This window comes from Danio rerio, chromosome 10 (assembly GCF_049306965.1).
Source record: "Danio rerio strain Tuebingen ecotype United States chromosome 10, GRCz12tu, whole genome shotgun sequence".
NCBI lineage: Eukaryota > Metazoa > Chordata > Actinopteri > Cypriniformes > Danionidae > Danio > Danio rerio.
The window spans coordinates 46,865,904-46,887,182 of NC_133185.1; the positions used below are offsets into that span (position 1 = coordinate 46,865,904).

General features: G+C 38.6%; 2 protein-coding genes and 1 long non-coding RNA gene across 3 annotated transcripts in view; 1 reads left to right on the plus strand and 2 right to left on the minus strand.

Moving 5' to 3' along the window:
- Positions 1-21,279, minus strand: part of ess2 (ess-2 splicing factor homolog) — a 779,665-nt gene that overhangs the window by 304,853 nt on the left and 453,533 nt on the right. The gene's annotated exons all lie outside the window — the stretch shown is intronic.
- The window catches only part of ggt1b (gamma-glutamyltransferase 1b), a 41,194-nt gene that overhangs the window by 11,735 nt on the left and 8,180 nt on the right, over positions 1-21,279 (minus strand). Inside the window, exons 3-7 of the mRNA XM_692376.10 lie at positions 20,582-20,712; positions 18,957-19,046; positions 13,793-13,985; positions 13,210-13,370; positions 9,453-9,602 (exon numbers count right to left, since the gene is read on the minus strand). Coding sequence (XP_697468.4) covers positions 9,453-9,602; positions 13,210-13,370; positions 13,793-13,985; positions 18,957-19,046; positions 20,582-20,712 — 725 coding nt within the window. The remainder of the gene's footprint in view (positions 1-9,452; positions 9,603-13,209; positions 13,371-13,792; positions 13,986-18,956; positions 19,047-20,581; positions 20,713-21,279) is intronic.
- On the plus strand, positions 15,828-21,086 carry LOC141376463 (uncharacterized). Its single transcript, XR_012386566.1, has 4 exons — positions 15,828-16,316; positions 17,087-17,374; positions 18,584-19,146; positions 20,467-21,086. It is a non-coding gene; the product is annotated as an uncharacterized lncRNA (long non-coding RNA).

The window sequence follows — 21,279 nt, forward strand, 5'->3', positions numbered from 1 at the left end:
GCACTATCATGTTTTTCTCTTCTTCTTCATTCTTTTATTTCACATTTTACCTGTTTTTATGTTTTGTTTTGTTTTTACGCATTTTTATTATTTGTTTTTATTTTTATTTTACTTGTTTCTTTTATTCTTGTTTATGTAAAGCACTTTGAATTGCCATTGTGTATGAAATGTGCTATATAAATAAACTTGCCTTGCCTTGCCTTGCCTAAGATCCTGAAAATAAAAAAAAAACGTTTGAAATTGAGCTTTAGAACTGGGATTCAGTGCAAACCAACACATATAAGTGATTTAGCAGCTACATTTAATAATGTTAAAGAGGTTCAATATGTATTAATTAGATTATAAATCTTACCATTTCATGAGTGAGTGCATATGCTGTGCTTGTCAATGGCTGTATTTAAATTTCTGTCGTGTTTCGTCCGGTGCAAACAGTCAAACTGCTTATCACTGCATATCTCCTCACATAGCGTGTTGTTAGGACACGGGGTTACAATGTAACCTGCATACTTAGGGCCCTAACATACAACCGACGCAATACGATGCAAGGCGCAACGCAGTTGTTGTTTGCTAGTTTCAGCTCGTCGCAAGTGTCATTTTGACGTTTTGCAGAACGCTGTTTAAATAGCAAATGCATTTGCGCTCACATGTGCGTCCATAGGCATTCTGGTCTAAAAAAGGAGGCATGTTAAGGCGCATTGCTGGTGCGTGTGTAACGGAGGCCAGCTAGTGTGTGCTGTGCAGGTAAACTCACTCCTCTGACCTCTAAAGGTGCTCTAGCGACAGACGATAGAGGTCATGGTCTTTAGCCTCCTTGGTAGAGCAACCGCCTCCCATGCGAAAGGACGTAGGTTTGATACCAGCTCGGAGCGAGTTGGGTGGTGTAGGACCAGCGGGGTTACATTGGTGCCATGACCCGGATGGGAGTGAGTTTTATGGGGGTGATTGTAACGGAGGCCAGCTAGTGAGTGCTGTGCAGGTAAACCTTATTCCTCTGACCTCTAAAGGTGCTCTAGCGACAGTTGCTAGAGGCCAAGGTCTTTAGCCTCCTTGGTAGAGCAACCGCCTCCCATGCAGAAAGACGTAGGTTCGATACCAGCTCGGAGCGAGTTGGGTGGCGTAGGACCAGCGGGGTTACACGTGGCTATTTTGAGGAACTAAAATAGACTGCCTAATGTTTAAATTCCTAATATTTATATTATTTGCTAATTAATAATCCCCTCATTGGAACTCTGAGGGCCCTATTATACACATGGCGCAATGTGGCGCAAGACGCAACGCAATTGCGACTTGCTACTTTTAGCTCGGCGCAAGGGTCATTTTGAGGCATCGCGCCACACTGTTTAAATAGCAAATGCATTTGCTATCATATGTGCGCCCATAGGCGTTCTGGTCTAAAAAAGCGGGCGTGTTTTGGCACGTTGCTATTTTGAGAAACTGTAAATAGTCTGATCTTTAGACCAGAACAAAGTCAGTGTATTGTCTGGCGCAAAGTGCGCCTGGCTTACACACTACACACAAGATGTAGAGCAATACACAAATATCTTTACATTTGAAAAAGATATAATATCTTAAAGATATCTATAATAAGGATATATATAGGATATAAATATAAATGATTAAAATATTACAAAACATATTAATTTCTAGCCTACATGAATTTAAAACCCACTGCCTTTCTTTCTTCATCTTGGGAAGCTTTTTCAGTTCATTCAATTTGCTTTTGTATGTTATTATTATTAGCAGTATTATTTATTATATCCATATTTATATTTGTTTTATTAAAAACAAGCTTAGATTTGTCCACCTGTCAGGTTTTAGACCATATGGGGCATAGCAGGTGTATTTGGAAATAACTCAGTATTTTGACCAAACTTCGTTATTATTGTTCATTTATTCGTTTGCTGGAAATTAGAACTGAATTTAGAAATAGTTTTGAAACAAATCTTTGCGATTAACAAATAAAATTAATTATTTATAGGCTAATTGATATCTGTCAGCGACGCTCCAGGGACAGACGAGTCTTCGCTGAGGCCATCTTCCAGCCTAAACCACGGCGAATGAAGCTCTGCACAAGACTTTTGGCCAGCGGAGAAATTAAAATGGTCGTGCCCAACTGAGTCTGGTTCCCTCAAGGTTTTTTTTCTTCACTCCCATCAGGTGAAGTTTTTTTCCCTCTCCGCTGTCGCCACTGCCTCGCATGGTTCAGGATTGGTAGAGCTACGCGTCGATGAATTTGCTCTTCAGTGTTTGAACTCTCAGTAATGATTAAATCACACTGAACTGAGCTAAACTGAACTGAACTGAACTTAAACACTAAAACCTGAACCACACTGTTCCAGTTACTATGACTATTTATGTGAAGCTGCTTTGACACAATCTACATTGTAAAAGCGCTATACAAATAAAGCTGAATTGAATTGAATGTCTGTGCGTAAAGGTTTCCCTATCCACGAGAGCAAAAGCGAAAGAGAACTTACTTTACGTCATGTTAATAGCAAATGCGCTTATGGCGCGACACAGCTGGCTCTTAAAGGGAATGGGAGATGTGACACTAATTGGTTTATTCTCAAAACACACGTATAACTCATTAATAAAATAAACCCCACCCTTTTAGACCATGCGCCACTGTGCAAAGCAGATTTTTCCTTCCTTAAATTAGCAAATATGGATTATGACACGCCCTGAAAGCGTTTGCGCCCTGCGCTTTGTGTTATGCGCATGGACCATCAAAATAGAGCCCTGAATCTGCGTCTCATTTTGGAGTCTGCTACTGTCCACCGGAGGGCACATTCTTGGAGAGCCTTTATGTCTAAATGAATGAAATACGCGTTTTTCCATCAAGGCAATTCAGAGTGCTGAAATATAATTGGCTAAACTGGCAGTGGACGGCTTAAATAACCGAAACAATGACAGACATTCTGGCACGGAAAGCACATTTTTTAAAGCAGAATATCTGACTTCAGCATTGTTTTTCAGATAAACGAGAATCTTTATGTCACGATTACCAGCGATCGTCTTTAATAAGATTACTGGATTTCACTAAAAATAACCATGGACTACAAATCCGCCATTTCTGGACTACATTTTCATACATGCACTCCGGTCACACTCACACATGCTTCCTCATCTAGACTGATTACTCGCACCACCTGAGGATTGTCAGAGGATGTTTGCACACACTATTTAAGCAGCACACTCACTCACTCACTCACATGGCCGAGTCTTGTTTATCTTTAGATGACATTACAACGCGTTACTCCTGTCTAGTTTTCCTGTGTTTCAACCTAGCCTTGTATTCTTGCTCTCCCTGCCTGCCGCCTGCCTTTTTGACCTCTCGCTAGTTACCGATTACGATTCTGGATTGTCCTCATACACCTGCTTGCACCGGTGTTGACCATTGCTTGCCTGACTACGAATAAACCTGCATTTTGGTTCCTACCTCAGTTGTATGTGTCACTCCCCGTGTTTACACTTTACCTAGCATATTTCTTAAATATCTGCAAACATATTATTTTAATTTTATGCTTTAGAAGAGTCAAAATCTTATGTACAGCACCTTTAAAAATGAAACAAAATCAAAATATGAAGCATATAAAATAAATAAAAGCTTATTCAAAATATAAATTGAAAACATTATATTAATTTTTAAGCTATTATTTTAACTCTAGTCAACTGACCCACTTTAGCGTCAAAAAAATCCTCTGATTTCCTCAGCTCATTCATGCCAGACACGTCTGTATAAAATAAATGAACAATAATGAGCGATTCAGCAAGGAAGTAGTTTCATATCTTCTGCCCACAGCTATATTACGAAGTAAAAAAAAAAAAGCGAGCGCTAACAGTGTTTATCGACAGCCGTGGCCTGTCTGGCAGCGACTTAATGACTAAATATCTGATCAGTGAAGCCACCGAGTGGGTGTTTGAGAAAGGAGCAAGGCACAGAGTCCGGCGCTGATGAATCTCAGACGACAAGCGGCTTCAGAGTTTCCCCGCTGGAGGACACCCAAAGCAAAAGGGTCGCAAACACACACCGACCGCATGGATTTTTTTTCCATGCTTGGTTTGTGTCCAATTAGTGGCAAACAGCCCACGTTAGCGTTGTGTGGGAGACAGCAGGACGAGTGGCCGAGTGAAGGGTGGAGGGATTTTAATAGCTCATGGACGATGGAGAAGAGTTTTATCCTCGCCTGACTGCAATACGCATGAGGAAATTATTAAGTGCAATGAAGATTGATTAATGATGCTTCTGTAATTCAACATCAATTGGAAGCTTTTGAAAAGCATGACATTTTGTGAGGTTTATTTTGTGGCTAAAAGGTATCGGTTCAGGCACCGTTTTGGCACCAGTACACTGTAAAAAATAAATCCGTAAAATTTACGGTAAAAAAACGGCAGCTGTGGTTGCCAGTACTTTACCGTTAAAAACACGGTACAAACCGTAAAAGTAATTTTTCATTTTTACAGTAAACTACCGTACTTTATTAATTTATAGAGGTAAAATGTCTGTATTTTGAATGATCAACATCTACACATCTTTTGTTACACAGTTAGACACGTTTGCACACCCACATTCAGGTGATGATGAGAAAGTTACATAATGGGCCAATAGTATGAAGCTGCAGGCCCGGAGACCCAACCGCACGCTCAGACCTGCTCGCTCAGACGGCTAGACCTGCACTTCCAGACCTTCACAGTGCCACCTGCTGTTTAAAAGATCGACTAACCTGATTTCAGCTGCTTCTAAATTGTAATTTAAACTATTTTTCTACTATTAAATATTAGGCTGTGATTGAATAGATTATTATATGAAATAATAAACGTACTAGATTTTTGATTTAATACAATAATTCTTTTGTATTTTTATTAATTGTATTTGTAAATATATATTGTTCAGTTGCTTCAATATTTTTAAACATTTGTTGTTGTTGTTTTTTTTTCATTAAGGATTTATCACTGTTTCGTATTGAGTTGAGGGAATGAATATTATCTTCATTTACAATAAATTTCTTCACATACAATTATAGTACTCTAGGCAATTTTCTCACAACCAACTTTATTTTTGTGTACTTTTTCATAAGGTCCTACAAGTCAAGTTGCAAACAATGCATGGAAAAATGGTGAAAAATAATAATTGGAGTAATAATTATTTTTTTACGTAGAAAATAACATCAAATAAAATAAATGCTTTACATTCTTATTTGGGAGATTTTTCATTTCTAGAGCAAAAAAACTGGAAATATCTGCAGTCTTTGGCACACTGTATTAGTGTTGGCAGAGACCCACTTTTAATAAAAAAAATTTGTTTTGATTTCACCTAATAGAGCTCATATTGTAAATTCTATGCAAATTTAATTGATATTTTGATTTCCAAAAAACATGTTTGTAATCATTACATAACTTGTAAATAATTGATAAACTGTTATTGTGTTACTGTTATTGTCTTAGGTAGCACTCTTAGATAGATAATACAGAAATACGTACAGTAGACCTATACAGCACTAAAATATGTTACAAATAATAATTGCGCTATATATTATAGGCTGCATTTTATTTTAACTTTTTTACTTTAAAGTTTTTTTTTTATTTTGCCAGAAAACATTGCTAGAAAATTGTCCTAGAATGGTACAATAATAGATAAAATAAGAGCAAGCTGTAAATATCATAAAATAATGCTCTTTTGACACAAATTTTGATCAAATCAAACACTGAAATAATTCTTTGTTAGTGTAATATTTTACACCACATTGATTTATGCCATAAAACTTGATAATTTTCAGCAATCGCTTTAATAATCAATAACCTTACTGGCGTTTTTGATGTTGCTACTTGCTAGAAAGTGCTGGTCTGAGTGTGCAGTTGGGTCTCCGTACCTGCTGCTTCAACCAACCCAACAGCAGGGGGCACTGTCTGGTCTGGAAGTGCAGGTCTGTGCGCGCAGGTCTGAGCGTGCAGTTGGGTCTCCGGGCCTGCAGCTTCCCCTTACTCTAATGGGCCAATGCTCATCACAATCAACTTTTCCCACAAGCAGAAAAGAGTATCAGCATATAGAAAGTGCTCAGTGTCATTCACACAGCTACTAAACACCAGTATGGTAACACGCATAAAATTAAAGTCATAAAATAAACGTTGTTTATCAACATTAGATGTAACATAAATCTCTAATGTACATAACTGATGGGGAAACAACTAAAAAGATCCATATTAATGTCAACCAAATGCATAAAAAGTGATGTGCCATGCAGGGAATTCTGGGAAAGTCAATTTACGATTATTCGGCGTATATATTAAGGTAACATACCGTTAACGATTTGTACTGTAGCATTTTTACAGTTTTTTACCGTTGAAATCACGGCCATTTTTTACAGTGCACCATTTTAAAAATATCGATTTAGCATCGGCATTGAAATAACCCCAAACGATATCCAACCCTACCTCAAAATATGTGCACTTTATAATTGCAGCAAACTGTTTGGAAGCATTAAAAATGTACAAGATGTCCAAAATCTTTACATGCATTGACCCAGAGACTGTTAAGATGCATGTGACTGATGAAAAGATGATAGATGCTTACTGTATGATGATCAAAATGGCCTTAAACATCCAGCAGGTACAAGATGTCAACATGACGTCAGAATTAAGTTGTACCCCAGTGTCATGGGGATGTTGCATTTTGTTTTTCCATGAAAACCATGGAAGTGTCAGCATGTGATGCCAAAACGATGTTGGATGTTTGCTCGACATTGGATTTTGGTCACTTTCCAACACAACCTAAAGTCAACTACATATCAACGTCATTTGATGTTGTTATTGAACAAATAACGTTGTCCTTAGACGCTGGCTAGACAATCTAACCTAATGTTAATGTTTTATGATGTTGTGTACCTGCTGGGCGATAACTCGATGCACTACAGAATGTTACGTTTACACACACAGGCACAAATTACATGCATCAGCTTTTAAAAGCGTAATACTCACTGCTCACTCTTCTTGAGTACTTTTGACATGTCTACTTTTTACTCCTACTTTGAGTAATATTTACAACAGATACTTTTACTCTGCTTTCACTACATTTATAGGCAAGTAATGGTACTTTTACTTGAGTATGATTTTTCAGTACTCTTTCCACTACTGCTTACAGATATATTTGCACCACAAATCTGCATGCAACATATCATGCTTTGAGTGCACACATTAATCATTTTTGGCGCAAAAGATCATGTTTTGACCACGCAAAATGGCAGAGATGAGGGACTTGAGTCACATGACTTGACTCGATTTAGACTTAAGTCACAAAATTTAGGACTTGAGACTTGCTTGACAAATATCCAAAAAACTCGACTTGACTTGGACTTGACTGTCATGACTTGAGACTTGACTTGGACTTGAGTTAAATGACTCTAAAAAACTTGCTTTTGTTAATAACATAACCGTTTGTTATATATTAAGGATTTAAAAACAAAACAAAACCGAAAATTAAGCATGCGCAGTGTCAACAGCTCACCGGTTCTCAGATCAGTCTGAAAGAATCAGTTGTATTTGCTGGATGTATATACAACTAGCCAGTTTGCGCGCTTAAAACATGATCTTTTGTGAGCAGTATAGTTGACCCACATGCACTCAAAGCACTCAAAAATGTATATTATGTGCGCAAAATGGTTATTCCACATCAATAAGTCAGTTTATGCACTCCAAACATGATCTTTTGCGTGCAAAATGTTTAATGCACATCAACAAGCCATTTTGCACGCTCAAAACATGATCTTTTGTGTGCAAAATTGTTCAAATATATACAACAAGTCATTTTGTGAGTTTAAAACATGGGGCTCTATTTTGACAGTCCATACGCAGAGCGCAAAACGCAGGGCGCAAATGCTTTCAGGGCGTGTCAAAACGCATTTTTGTTAATTTAAGGACAGGAAAATCCGCTTTGCGCCTTGGCGCATGGTCTAAAAGGGTTGAGTTTATTTTATTAATGAGTTATAGGTGTGTTTTGAGGATAAACCAATTAGAGTCTCATCTCCCATTCCCTTTAAGACCCAGCTGCGTCGCGCCAAGAGCACATTCGCTATTTACAGGACGCAAAGTAAGTCTAAGTGGAAAAATTAGCATTTCACTAGCAAACAGTTAACAGTTTTTTGTAACAGAAAACTGTTAAACAGAGCATCTGCAGCGTGAGAATGAGAGATAATGGATCTACTTTCACATTCGCTCTTGGATAGGGAAACCTTTACGCACAGACATCAATTAGTCTATAAATAAATAATTTTGTTTGTTAAGTGCAAATATTCGTTTCAAAACTATTTCTAAATTCAGTTCTAATTTCCAGCAAATGAATAAATGAACAATATTAAAAAAATGTGCTCAGAAACCCAAGTTATATCCTAAGACACATGCTGTGCCCCATATGGTCTAAAACCTGACAGGTGGCAAATCTAAGCTTGTTTTTAATAGAACAAATATAAATATGGATATAATAAATAATACTGCTAATAATAATAATAACATTACACAAAAGCAAATTGTTATGAATGAACTGAAAAAGCCTCCCGAGATGAAGAAGACATAAAAGCAGCGATTTTTCATATTTATGTAGGCTAGAAAATAATATGTTTTGTGACATATACTATATCTATTCTTATTATATCCTATATATATCCTTAATATTTACATTTTTTCATATGTAAAGAGATTTGCCTATTGCTCTCTTGTGTGTATCAAGCAGTGTGTAAGCGAGGCTCAACTCTGAGCCGGAGTTTAGACCGGGTTAGTTTTGGTCTAATGAAAAATCTATTATAGTTTCTCAAAATAGCAACGCGCCAGCGGCCCGCCTCAGAACGCCTTACTTTTTACACCAGAACGTCTATGGGCGCAAAAATGAGCGCTAATGCATTTGCTATTTAAACAGCGTAGCGGAATGCCTCAAAACGACTCTTGCGCCAAGCTGAAACTACCAAAAGACTACTGCGCCACACCTTGCGCCCCACTGCGCCGGGTGTATGATAGGGCCCTATGTGCGCAAAATGGTTATCGCACATCAATAAGTCAGTTTATGCACTCCGAACATGATCTTTTGCATGCAAAATAGTTAATGCAAACGCAACAAGCCATTTTGCACACCTAAAACATGATCTTTTGCGTGCAAAATGTTTAATGCACATCAACAAGCCATTTTGCACGCTCAAAACATGATCTTTTGTATGCAAAATTGTTCAAATATATGCAACAAGCCATTTTGTGAGTTTAAAACATGATCTTTTGCGTGCAAAATAGTTGCATCAACAAGCCGTTTCGCACACACAAACCTTGATCTTACAGTTAGCAGTTAACACAATCTTGCGCATACAAAACATGATCTTTAGCATACAAAATAGTTATTGTAGACACAACAAATCTTATGTGTGCATAAACATCTGCAGGATATAGTGTAGTGTTGAAGTGTGTACCGTACGCACCACTGAGGATATTCAGCATGAGTGTAAGCACTGGACCGCTGGACGGAGCGTCTGGTGTCACCATAGTAAATTCACCCACAGAAGCAGTAGGAGGATATTCATCCAGCAAAGCCCTATAATCTCTCAAGTCCGCCAGAGTTATGATCCCGTCTGCAACACACACAGATGCAGGAATTAGAGGAATGTGAAATATTCAGAAATCAATGTACCAAAACACCTGAGGAACAACAGAAGCTTAGAAAGGGCAGAGATTAAAGCACTTATGGGCAGTCAATCATGTCTGAAGTGAACATTATAGATGTGTGTTTGAGTTTGTTGTGTTTTATCATATAAGTGTTAGTCAACCAATCAGTTTTGGAGTCGAAGTTAGGAAAATTCATGTGGCTCAAATCCGGCCCACACCAGACACTTACATCTGGCCCACACACCGCATGGAATGATGGCACTTGAACGGTCCGCTCCTGTTTGCCAGATCTGGGCCACAATTAAGCCATAGCAATACCTCATATCAGCCAGAATTCAACCAAATCAACCAGAACTGACCCTATTCTGCGCCACAGTTTCCTTTTATTCTGGCCCAGATCTGGCCTACACCAAACATTACATCCAGACCACACACTGAATGGAATGATGGCTCTAGGGTGGTCTGCTCCTGTTTGCCAGATCTGGGCCACAAATACACCAAAGCAATACCACATATCAGCCAGAATTCAACCAAATGATCCAGAACTGACCCTATTCTGGGCCACAGTTTGCTTTTATTCTGGCCCAGATCTGGCCTACACCAAACACTTACCTGTACATCCAGACCTCTAACTGAATGAAATGATGACTCTAGGGTGATACGTTCCTGTTTGTCAGATCTGGGCCACAAATACGCCAAAGCAATACCACATATCAACCAGAATTCTACCAAATGAACCAGAACTGACCCTATTCTGGGCCACAGTTTGCTTTTATTCTGGCCCAGATCTGGCCTACACCAAACACTTACATCCAGACCACAAACTGAATGAAATGATGGCTCTAGGGTGGTCTGCTCCTGTTTGCCAGATCTGGGCCACAAATACACCAAAGCAATACCACATATCAGCCAAAATTCAACCAAACGAATAAGAACTGACCCTATTCTGGGCCACAGTTTGCTTTTATTCTGGCCCAGATCTGGCCTACACCAAACACTTACAGCCAGACCCCAAACTGAATGGAATGATGGCTCTAGGGTGGTCTGCTCCTGTTTGCCAGATCTGGGCTACAATTCAGCTATTACTACCCATATCTGCCATGTCAAAGAGCTATGGTTTAACCTCTATAATTATCAAATGATCACTGTACTTTATCTTTAGCAAAACAGACCTATCATATGTTTGAGGATAACAGTACCATACTTGTCACATATTACCTCAGCTGCTTTGAGCTCACACCATCTTTAGCCAGAGATACTTGTCCATATTTGCCATATCTCATCTGGGCCACTATAGGCTCACAGACACATTAGCCAGAGCTTACTGTGCCGAAAATTTGCCAAAAGCATTTCACATATGTTTGAGGATAACTGGACCAAATTTGCTATATCTTCATTGGGCCACTTTAGGCTAACCTCCACATTAGCCAAAGCTTACTATGCCAAATATTCGCAAAAATTGGTCCACATATGTTTTAACATAATTGGGCCACATTTGCCATATTTTCTCTTGGCCCATTTTAGGCTTTAAAGCCACATTAGCCAGAGCTTACTGTGCTGAATATTCGCAAAAAAGTGGTCCACATATGTTTTAATTTAATTGGGCCACATTTGCCATATTTTCTCTGGCTCAATTTAGGTGCAAAGCCACATTAGTCAGAGATTACTGTGCCGAATATTTAACAAAAGTGGTCCACATATGTTTTAAGATAACTAAACCACATTTGCCATATTTTCTCTGGCCAACTTTAGGTGCAAAGCCACATTAGCCAGAGCTTACTGTGCTGAAAATTCACCAAAAGGGGTCTACATTTGTTTTAACATAATTGGGCCACATTTGCCATATTTTTTCTGGCCCACTTTAGGCTCAAAGCCACATTAGTCAGAGATTACTGTGCCGAATATTTAACAAAAGTGGTCCACATTTGTTTTAACATAATTGGGCCACATCTGCCATATTTTCTCTTGGCCCACTTTAGGCTTTAAAGCCACATTAGCCAGAGCTTACTGTGCTGAATATTCGCCAAAAGTGGTCCATGTATGTTTAAAGGTAACTGGGCCATATTTGCCATATTTTCTCTGGCCCACTTTAGGCTCAAAGCCACATTAGCCAGAGCTTACTCTGCCGAATATTTGCCAAAAGTGGTCCACGTATGTTTTAATATAATTGGGCCACATTTGCCATATTTTCTCTGGCTCAATTTAGGCGCAAAGCCACATTAGTCAGAGATTCCTGTGCCGAATATTTGCCAAAAGTGGTCCACATATGTTTTAAGATAATTAGGCCATATTTATCATATTTTCTCTGGCCCACTTTAGGCTCAAAGCCATGTTAGCCCGAGCTTACTGTGCTGAATATTCGCCAAAAGTGGTCCACGTATGTTTAAAGGTAACTGGGCCATATTTGCCATATTTTCTCTGGCCCACTTTAGGCGCGAAACCACATTAGCCAGAGCTTACTGTGCTGAATATTTGTCAAAAGGGGTCCACATTTGTCTTGAGATGGGCTGGGCCACATTTGCACCTACACGTGAGCCACTTTGGATTTACACCTAATTAACCATTAAATGACTACTGTGGCCCACATTTGTCCTCCGTCATTTGGGCCAAATTTACCATTTTCTGCAAAGGCCACATTAGGCTCACATTCAGATTACATTTTGCCATAAGTGCCAAATCTTTGCCTGAAACGGCCCATAAATTAATTGTAATCGCATTTTACAGATGGGCCACATCAGGCTCACATTCATTTTGTCTTGGCAGAAGGAAGCACCAGTGCCACATAACTGCCTACAGTGGCCCACATGGGGTTAGAATGGAGTTTGTAACTTAAATTTTTAATTAAATCCAAGGTAACCATTTATTATGTTTTTTTTTCTTTTCTTATAAATAATAGAATTAAATAATCTATATACATAAATACGGTGATGAGGTGGCATAGTAGGTAGTGCTATCGCCTCACATCAAGAAGGTTGCTGGTTCGAGCCACAGCTATGCCAGTTGGCATTTCAGTGTGGAGTTTGCATGTTCTCCCTGCGTTCGCGTGGGTTTCCTCTGGGTGCTCCGGTTTCCCCCACAAGTCCAAAGACATCCGGTACAGGTGAATTGGGTAAGCTAAATTGTCTGTAATGTATGTGTTTGATCGAGAGTGTATGGATGTTTCCCAGTGATGGGTTGCAGCTGGAAGCTGCGCAAAACATATGCTGGATAGATTGGCGGTTCATTCCGCTGTGATTAACAAAGGGACTAAGTCAAAAAGAAAATAAATGAAAAAGGGGCAAATACTTTTTCACACCACTGTATGTGCATGCAATACTACATCTATTACATTTTAAAAATAAATCGTATTTATGCATTAAATAAATGTCATTCTTCCCACAACAGTATTTCTTCTTTCATGCATTTTCTAATACCCCACGGAAATCCAAACTTTCACATTGTGCAGCCATACATTTGATTTCATCTGTCAACCAGATACCAAATAATAGAATATATTTACAGATTGTGTGTGTGTGTGTGTGTGTGTGTGTGTGTGTGTGTGTGTGTGTGTGTGTGTGTGTCTGAATGAAAAACCTGCATCTTGGATGTCCCTGACAAGGCTCTCTGCAAGGGCTCCGCTGTAAAAGGCTTCAGGCCCCTGCTCTGCGATGGCCTCATACGTGTCGGCCAGTTTAGTAAAGGTGATGGTGTCGTTTTCCTGGAGGATGTTTCCGGTGGAGTTGCAGAACACAGAGCTAAAGAAACAAATCAACCAATCAGATGCTCTCTAGTGTCTGACAGGCCCCACCCCCTTCTTCTCATTTGCTTTTCATTTGATGTGCTTGAGCTCAACCACTCTCACTGGCAGAGCTGTGAGAAAACAGAAGGCTGTTTTAATAAAGGAGGAGCTACTCAACAATGCCCCACCCTCTAGTCATGTTTCGTGTTTGATTATGTCAACTATCGACTTAAAAATGCACGGTTCAAAGCACTCCATGGGACATTTAAATTTCTTGTACATACCTTGCACACCAGCCAAAACATAAGCAAATAAATGACTGGCTGCAGTTTAGAAAACGGCCACCGGTGGCGCTAATACCAAGACTTTCTGAGCTTCTTTGAATGTGTTAAAGGAAAACTGATAGCTTGAATATACTGGTTGTAAATATGTGCTCACCATAACATCTTATCCTCCAGTATGTTATTTCGGTTTGATCTGATGGCACTGGCCAGTGCGCGGCCGACAGGGAAACCATCTCTGGCCAGTTTAATGCTGGGTAAAAACAGCTCTCTCCATGGAAGTCTGCCATGCCGTCTATGGGCCATTTCATATCCTCGAATCTCTCCAGGAACAGCGATGGACAAACCACCTGTGGATGATTTTAATTGTTCATTTCTTCTGATTTGAGCCACACCTGGGGTGTGAGCAGAATGCTAGCAATATTGACCCATAACCTATGGTACTGTCAGTATGTTTGTATGCTTTTTATACAGTTTCTCTTCTAATTTGCAAGTTAAGTGCAATTAAGGTATAATGCCAAGAAATAAATGCAAAGTCAAATTATAAATGGCAGAAGTGAATGAATAGATTTCCTCCACCAGCAAATATGTAAAAAAAAAAAATGACACCAAATATAAAAAGCAGACACTTACGAGCTATACCGCCATCACCAATGACTAAATCTCTGAGGAATATCCACAAGATAAATGTAAACACTGCTGAATTGTAGTTTTGACAGGAATATGAGGGTTTTAAATAACTGATACAGTTGCAAAATATGGATTGCAAGTGCCCACAATTTATAATCATATCTTTAGCTGCCATTATGGCCTATTATTTCAAGGTCATTATGGATACATACCAAATCGAGGATGCAAATCGAGATGCATCGGTTTTTGCGAGATGCATCGATTTTTCCGAGATACAGCTTATATTTTTAATATAGAATGTATTTTTTATTTATTAACAAGTGTTGTCGACCTGTTTGTGGCGCATAATTTAATCGACCTACATAAAGTAAGCCTTAGCAACGGATTTGCGGATGTGTACACTTTCACTACAACTCAGTGTATCAGGTGTGCGGATGAAGCTAGTGGTGCGCCCTCAGAAAGCGCGAGAAGCAAAACAAACATATTCCCCACTGAGTTTTAAATCTAAAGTATGGCAACATTATGGATTTAAGGATGGACGACATGACAGGACAGATGCAATTTGCAAAATGTGCCGCGCATCTGTAAAATACGCGGGCAGTACGACTAATCTGATCTCACTTGAAGCGGCGCCACTGTGTTGTTGTGGAAGCATCTTCCAGTGTTTCTGCATCCCCGGCTTTCGCACTGCTTCAACCAGTTCCAAAAGTGGTGAGAAAAGCATTGCAAGTTTTTTTTTCCATGCGCAACAGTTCTGCTCGCTCTACGCCAATAACGAATGCTATTGCATTGTTCATCTGCAAAGATATTCAGCCTAGTGTCACGGAGAACGAAGGTTTTAAACACCTCCTCCTGTTAATTTTTATTTAATAATAATAATAATAATAATATTAATAATAATAATGATAAAAATAATTGGGTGTCACGGTGGCACAGTGGGTAGTTTGACCACCTCACAGCAAGAAGATTGCTGGTTTGTTATATTTTTATTAGCCTGTTGTTTACAGTGACAGTGATGTTTCAAAGCAGCATAACACTGCTAGTTCACCACCTTAAGTTTTGAATATTCAGTGGCAATATATATCTTTGTAAAACTTGTTTTCATAGTTGAAAAGTTAAATCACAATTCTTGTTGTGCAATGCTAAATTTATTTATGTTGAAAGAGTGCAAATATATACATATTTCTTAATATATATTGCACTTATACATTCTGTTTATCTTGAAAATACTTAAATAATATGTGCTATATGTTCTAAAATGGCCCTCTACTGTAAACTGACACTCTGGCTCTGAGAGAAAAGCCAGTTTGTAAAAAAAGTCTTGGTTTTGCTTGGTTTATAAATAATCAAACTCATTCAATGGCACAGCATCCTCTTTCACATCATCTCATAAACTTGATCTAATTAGTTAGTGCTGAAATATCGCATCGTATCGTGATATGGGTGTGAATCGTATCGTGTTGCATCGCAATATGTCACAAATGTATCGCTAATATATCGGATCGTATTCTTTGTATCGAGATGCGTATCGGATCGGCATTATAGCTTAGATGCCCAACCCTACTGTGTACACTTTTTTCAAATCTCAAATTTCTTTCACGAGTGCCATTCAGCCTGCTGTTCTTAATTAAATCTACCAGAGGCCACTGTGTATGCTTTTTCAGATCTTAAATTTCTCTCGTGAGTCTTATTCACGCCTGCTGTTCTGGCATAAATCCACCAGTGGTCACTGTGTACGCTTTTTCAGATCTCAAATTTCTTTCGCTAGTGCCAATCACGCCTGCTGTTCTTGTGTAAATCTACCAGAGGCCACTGTGTACTCTTTTTCAGATCACAAATTTCTTTCGCGAGTACCATTCAGCCTGCTGTTACTGTGTAAATTCACCAGAGGCCACTGTGTACGCTTTTTCAGATCTCAAATTTCTCTCGCGAGTCTTATCCACGACTGCTGATCTCACTTAAATCCACCAGAGGTCACTGTGTGCGCTTTTTCAGATCTCAAATTTCATTCGCTGACATGATTGCCAACCAACCCCTTCCCTAAACCCAATGTTTAGGGGTGTCAAAATTAATTGTTTCTTTGGTGCACCGTGATGCAGACGTGGACAATTCGGTATCGGTTCAGTAATAATCATAACCGATTATTATGTACTGACGTCATTTATCTCCTATGCGCTCTGTCGCGAGGGAGGTGAGCGCGAGTATTTACAACACTCAGCCAACTTAGGGCCGGTCCGTGGCATAGGCACCATAGGCAAATACTAAGGGCGCTGTATATCCAGGAGGGCACCAGAAAGGAGCGCGGTTCAGTTGGTTTTGTTTTCGATATTCTTGACACACATTCGGTTACAGACAGCAATAACTCAAAAACCTCTTACCCTAAAAAGATCTAAAGTGTGTTTCCTACAAAAAGACAAAGCTGGTTATGTTTCACAGCTGTCTTTCTTTCTTTTCGCTCCACACTACGAGCACTGCTCCGTTTAAGCCCTCGCAATATGTGTTTAGCCGGGAGAGCTCGCGCTGAGAGGAGCTCTCAGTAAGGGGAAAAGTGCTTATTTTTTTCGCTTTTTTTTCGCTTTTCTGCTCCGCTCTTCGCGAGCTCTCCCTGTTGCGAGGGCTTAAGTGTGTGTGCGTGTGTGTGTGTTTGTTTTTATTTGGTGCTGTCTGTTTGTGTTTGAAGGAGAGACAGTGTGGTGCTGTGTCTCTGTGTGTTTATACAGACAGCTTGTTATAGCCTCTCCTCTAAAATATAACACTGTATATGGAAAGCATCGTCAATACACCGTGATGCACCGAAATATCGAATTGAACCGAATCGAAGGCATGATAATCGTAACCGAACCGAACCGTGAGACCAGTATAGGTTCACACCTCTACCAATGTTTATTCTATTTTTTGCTTTTTTTTGTCAGCTTTCTGAAACCATTCTTCGCTTAACTTTTCGTTGCAGTCAACTCATCTCTGCATCGCAAGTCTGCTGATGTATGCTGCGAACCACTGGTAACATCGGTAAAACCGTCAAGACGGAGGTAAACGTTCAGCTGGCAACTCAAAAAGAAACAGAAGCCGTCTGCCGCATCATACTGCCACGCAGTGTTTGTTTTAAAGGGCCATGAAACCCCCTCGTTTCAGCAGGGTGTTTTCACACCTCTACTTTGGAAAAAGTCAGAAAAGTGGGCATGTCCAGCTCTGTTTAGGGGGGAGTGTCGGAGGAACTAAAGTGGGAGGGTGTGGGAGTGTCTATTTGGGCACGCGCGAGTTTCAGTCAAAATACACACACAGTAGAAAGTGATGGTGTTTAACCTACATGGACATCTGTAGTCGAATTATTTGCCAAATTATTAAATGGTGGACTTTGACTGCAGTTTGGCTCTTTCATTCAGGGAATTCATTCATGTCCCTCGCGACAAACGCGATATTTGATTCGAGGATCTGCTCTAAGCGTGTATTTTTCATGCAATGTTTGATACCGCACGGCGAATGAGAGAAAAAAAACTCTGCATTTCCCGGAAACTTAGATGCACACGGCAGGTAGCGTCAGAAAACCGCGTGTGTTATTCCGGTCACAAAATGCGGTGCTATGTTTGCACTCAGTGCAATAGTTAACTTAATTCGATACGAACAAACTGAATAAACAAAGAGCACTGGTCGCTCACTTACCAAATCTGTAGAGACAGGACAATCACCAGCAACTAGAGCCGCGTCATTATGAAGAGAAGACTAACGTTACAAGCGAATCCGGATTTCAGCGTTTGCAGATGAGAACAGCTCTCAGGTAAACAATGTTCCTCCTTAGACACGTAAGTTATTGTTGTCGAGCGTCGCGTACACTGTTAATCCACACGTGACTCCAGCTGAACTCTCACAGAGAGAAAATGAAAACGAAACTTAACTGCAGCAAACTATAAAAGCAACACTTCACGCTTGTTTTGCCAACACAATGTGGCGTCTCTGGGGCGTAAACACGGTGACACTAATGAATATTAATGAAGTTCCACAATAGAGCGCGCTGATTGGTTTGAACCAAGCCTTACTCATGCATTAATGCATCACACTGTAAGACGTAATAAGACACACTCTGGCACAGACGCCCAGTCTGCACGCTGGAATACAACGCTATTTTGTCATGACCGTGACGCAGCTTCAAAAATTAGTTTCAAACAGGAAGTACGAATTTGCTTGAAATAATGCAAAAACAACCAATTTACACTTTTTTGTGAAATATAGGTGTCCTGATAGTGTTTTTAGCAGTGTGGGACACATATACGACTGTCAACAGCTCAAAACATGTGTTTTGGTGTTTCGTGACCCTTTAAAGATGAAATACAGCCAGACGTACCTCTGGCTACTTAATTTGTGTTCTCAATAAATGCATACCAGGGTACTTATCCACAATGAGCCTGTTTTGGCTAGTAATGTCCTTCAATTGGTATGTTATTTTGTCAAAGGCTCAATCAGTGGCACATAACCATGTTTACACTACATTGATGTATAGCTTTATGGTTTCCTTGAACAAATCCTACATTTACCATATGTGCTGTACTGCTGTGAGTTATCGATGTCTGAAATGGTGTTAATAATGTACTTTGTGATGCTTATCTTTCAATGTAGTGCATCACGAGGCCACTTATGGCATAAATCCTGATTCACCAATGATTTTTCTGAGTTTCAGTAATGTGGTTAATGGATACCTTTCTGGGAAAGCTCTGTACTATTTCCAAACATGTCTCTGGTGGCGTTAGCAGGGGCTGTCTCACGAGCATTGATGGTTTCAGCTTTTCCTGCAAAATCAAAATATTAAATTAAAAAAATATAGAAGGGATTATGAATTAATGTCTTCCATTCATTTTTCTTTGGCTTAGTCCCTTTAGTCATCAAGGGGTCGCCACGCAGAATGAACCGCCAACTATTTCAGCATATGTTTTACACAGTGGATGCCCTTCAAGCCACAACCCAGTACTAGGAAACATCCATGCACACTCATTAACAGACACACACTACAGCCAATTTAGTTCACCCAATTTACCTATAGCACATGTTTGGACTGTGGGGGAAACCGGAGCACCCGGAGGAAACCCACACCAACACTGGGAGAACATGTAAACTCCACATAGAAATGCCAATTGGCCCAGCTGACGCCCGAACCAGCAACCTTCTTGCTGTGAGGCGATTGTGCTACTCACTGCGTCACTGTGACGCGTATATATGAATAAATTCTTCATATCCATCAATGCACATTGTGTCAGACTAAATCAGTGACTGCTTATACTAACTAAAAATAATAAAAATAAAATAAATAAATATAAAACAAATAAATAAATAACTGTTTTATTGTACAGGTAAGACATTAGACATTGTAATTTTAAAATTATAAAAAATTATTTACATGTTTATTTTAATATCTTTAGTTTAAATTATATAATTAAATTATAATTAAATAAAAAATAATGTATAATTTTTTGACATTCATAAAAAAGCATCATTAATTATATACATTCATTAATTATTTTCATAAATATAAATAGTCACTGTTAAATGACTTCTCTCTGCCTGAAAAGTCTATGCACATTAATTTTCTATTAAGATCATTTTAAATTTAATTTATTAAAATAAAATATATACACATTTATTTTAATAAATATATATTTTATATAATGTTTTTAAAAGTTTTACTATTAAATTATATCAAATTTTGTTGTAAATATTTATAAAAATAAAACAAATTTAAATAAAAAATAATATAACTATTAAAAATAAATATATATATATAAAATAAATTATATAATAAAATTATATATATATATATATATATATATATATATATATATATATATATATATATATATATATATATATATAATATATTATGTTACAAAAAATATAATAAAATATATATATATCTATGAATAAATAAATAGGTGACATGATGGCTCAGTGGTTAGCACTGTCGCCTCACAGCAATAAGGTCAATGGTTCGAGTCCCGGCTGGGTCAGTTGTCAATTCTGTGTCTCCACAGTACAAAACACATGCGATATAGGTGAATTGGGTAAACTAAATTGGCCGTAGTGTATGTGTGTGTGAATGAGTGTGTATGGATGTTTCCCAGTACTGGGTTGCAGCTGGAAGAGCATCCGCTTTGTAAAACATATGCTGGATAAGTTAGCGGTTCATTCTGCTGTGGCGACCCCAGATGAATAAAGGGACAAAGCTGAAAAGAAAATGAAAGAATGAATGAAATAAAAAGAAAATTAAGCAAGTTATTCACAGAAAATATACTCATGCATTTGTCATACATACACCTGTCAGGTTGAATACCTGTTTTGGCATCATAAATAGTGAAGAAAAGGCCTCCTCCGATGCCCATGCTGTGGGCATTCATCAGTCCCGCACACAGCAGCGCAGCGATGGCAGAATCTACAGCCGATCCTCCTTTCTTCAAGACGTCCCTGCAGACACACAGACAGAACTGAGACCTGAACATCAGCACAAAACACAGCCAGACACAAACAGTCGTGCTAAAACATACAGTTCAAGTCAGAATTATGTATGTTTGTTTCCCAATTTCTGTTCAATGGAAGGAAGATTTCTTCAAGACATTTATAAACATAATAGTTTTAATAACTCATTTCTAATCACTGATTTATTTTATCTTTGCCATGATGACAGTAAATAATATTTGACTAGATATTTTTCAAGACACTTCTATACAGCTTAAAGGCAGTGAGATTTCATGCAAAATGGTGACCTGTTGAAGACCATGTATGTTTAAAGGTATTAAGTGGCAGTGTGCTGTTTTTTTTTTTTTTTTTTACTTTTTCTAATGCCCCTCCCACTGATTAGCATAGGCTTTGCATACAGCTTTAAGTTGAAAATGAAATCGAAAATGAAAACTGAAATGAAAAAGTGTCAATAAAAGAAAAGCTTAAATTTACATTTTCATTTGAATTGTGTCACTATTATAGCGTGAACATTAATAACACGCTTTGGAAAAATTGTGTTTGCATTTTATTTTT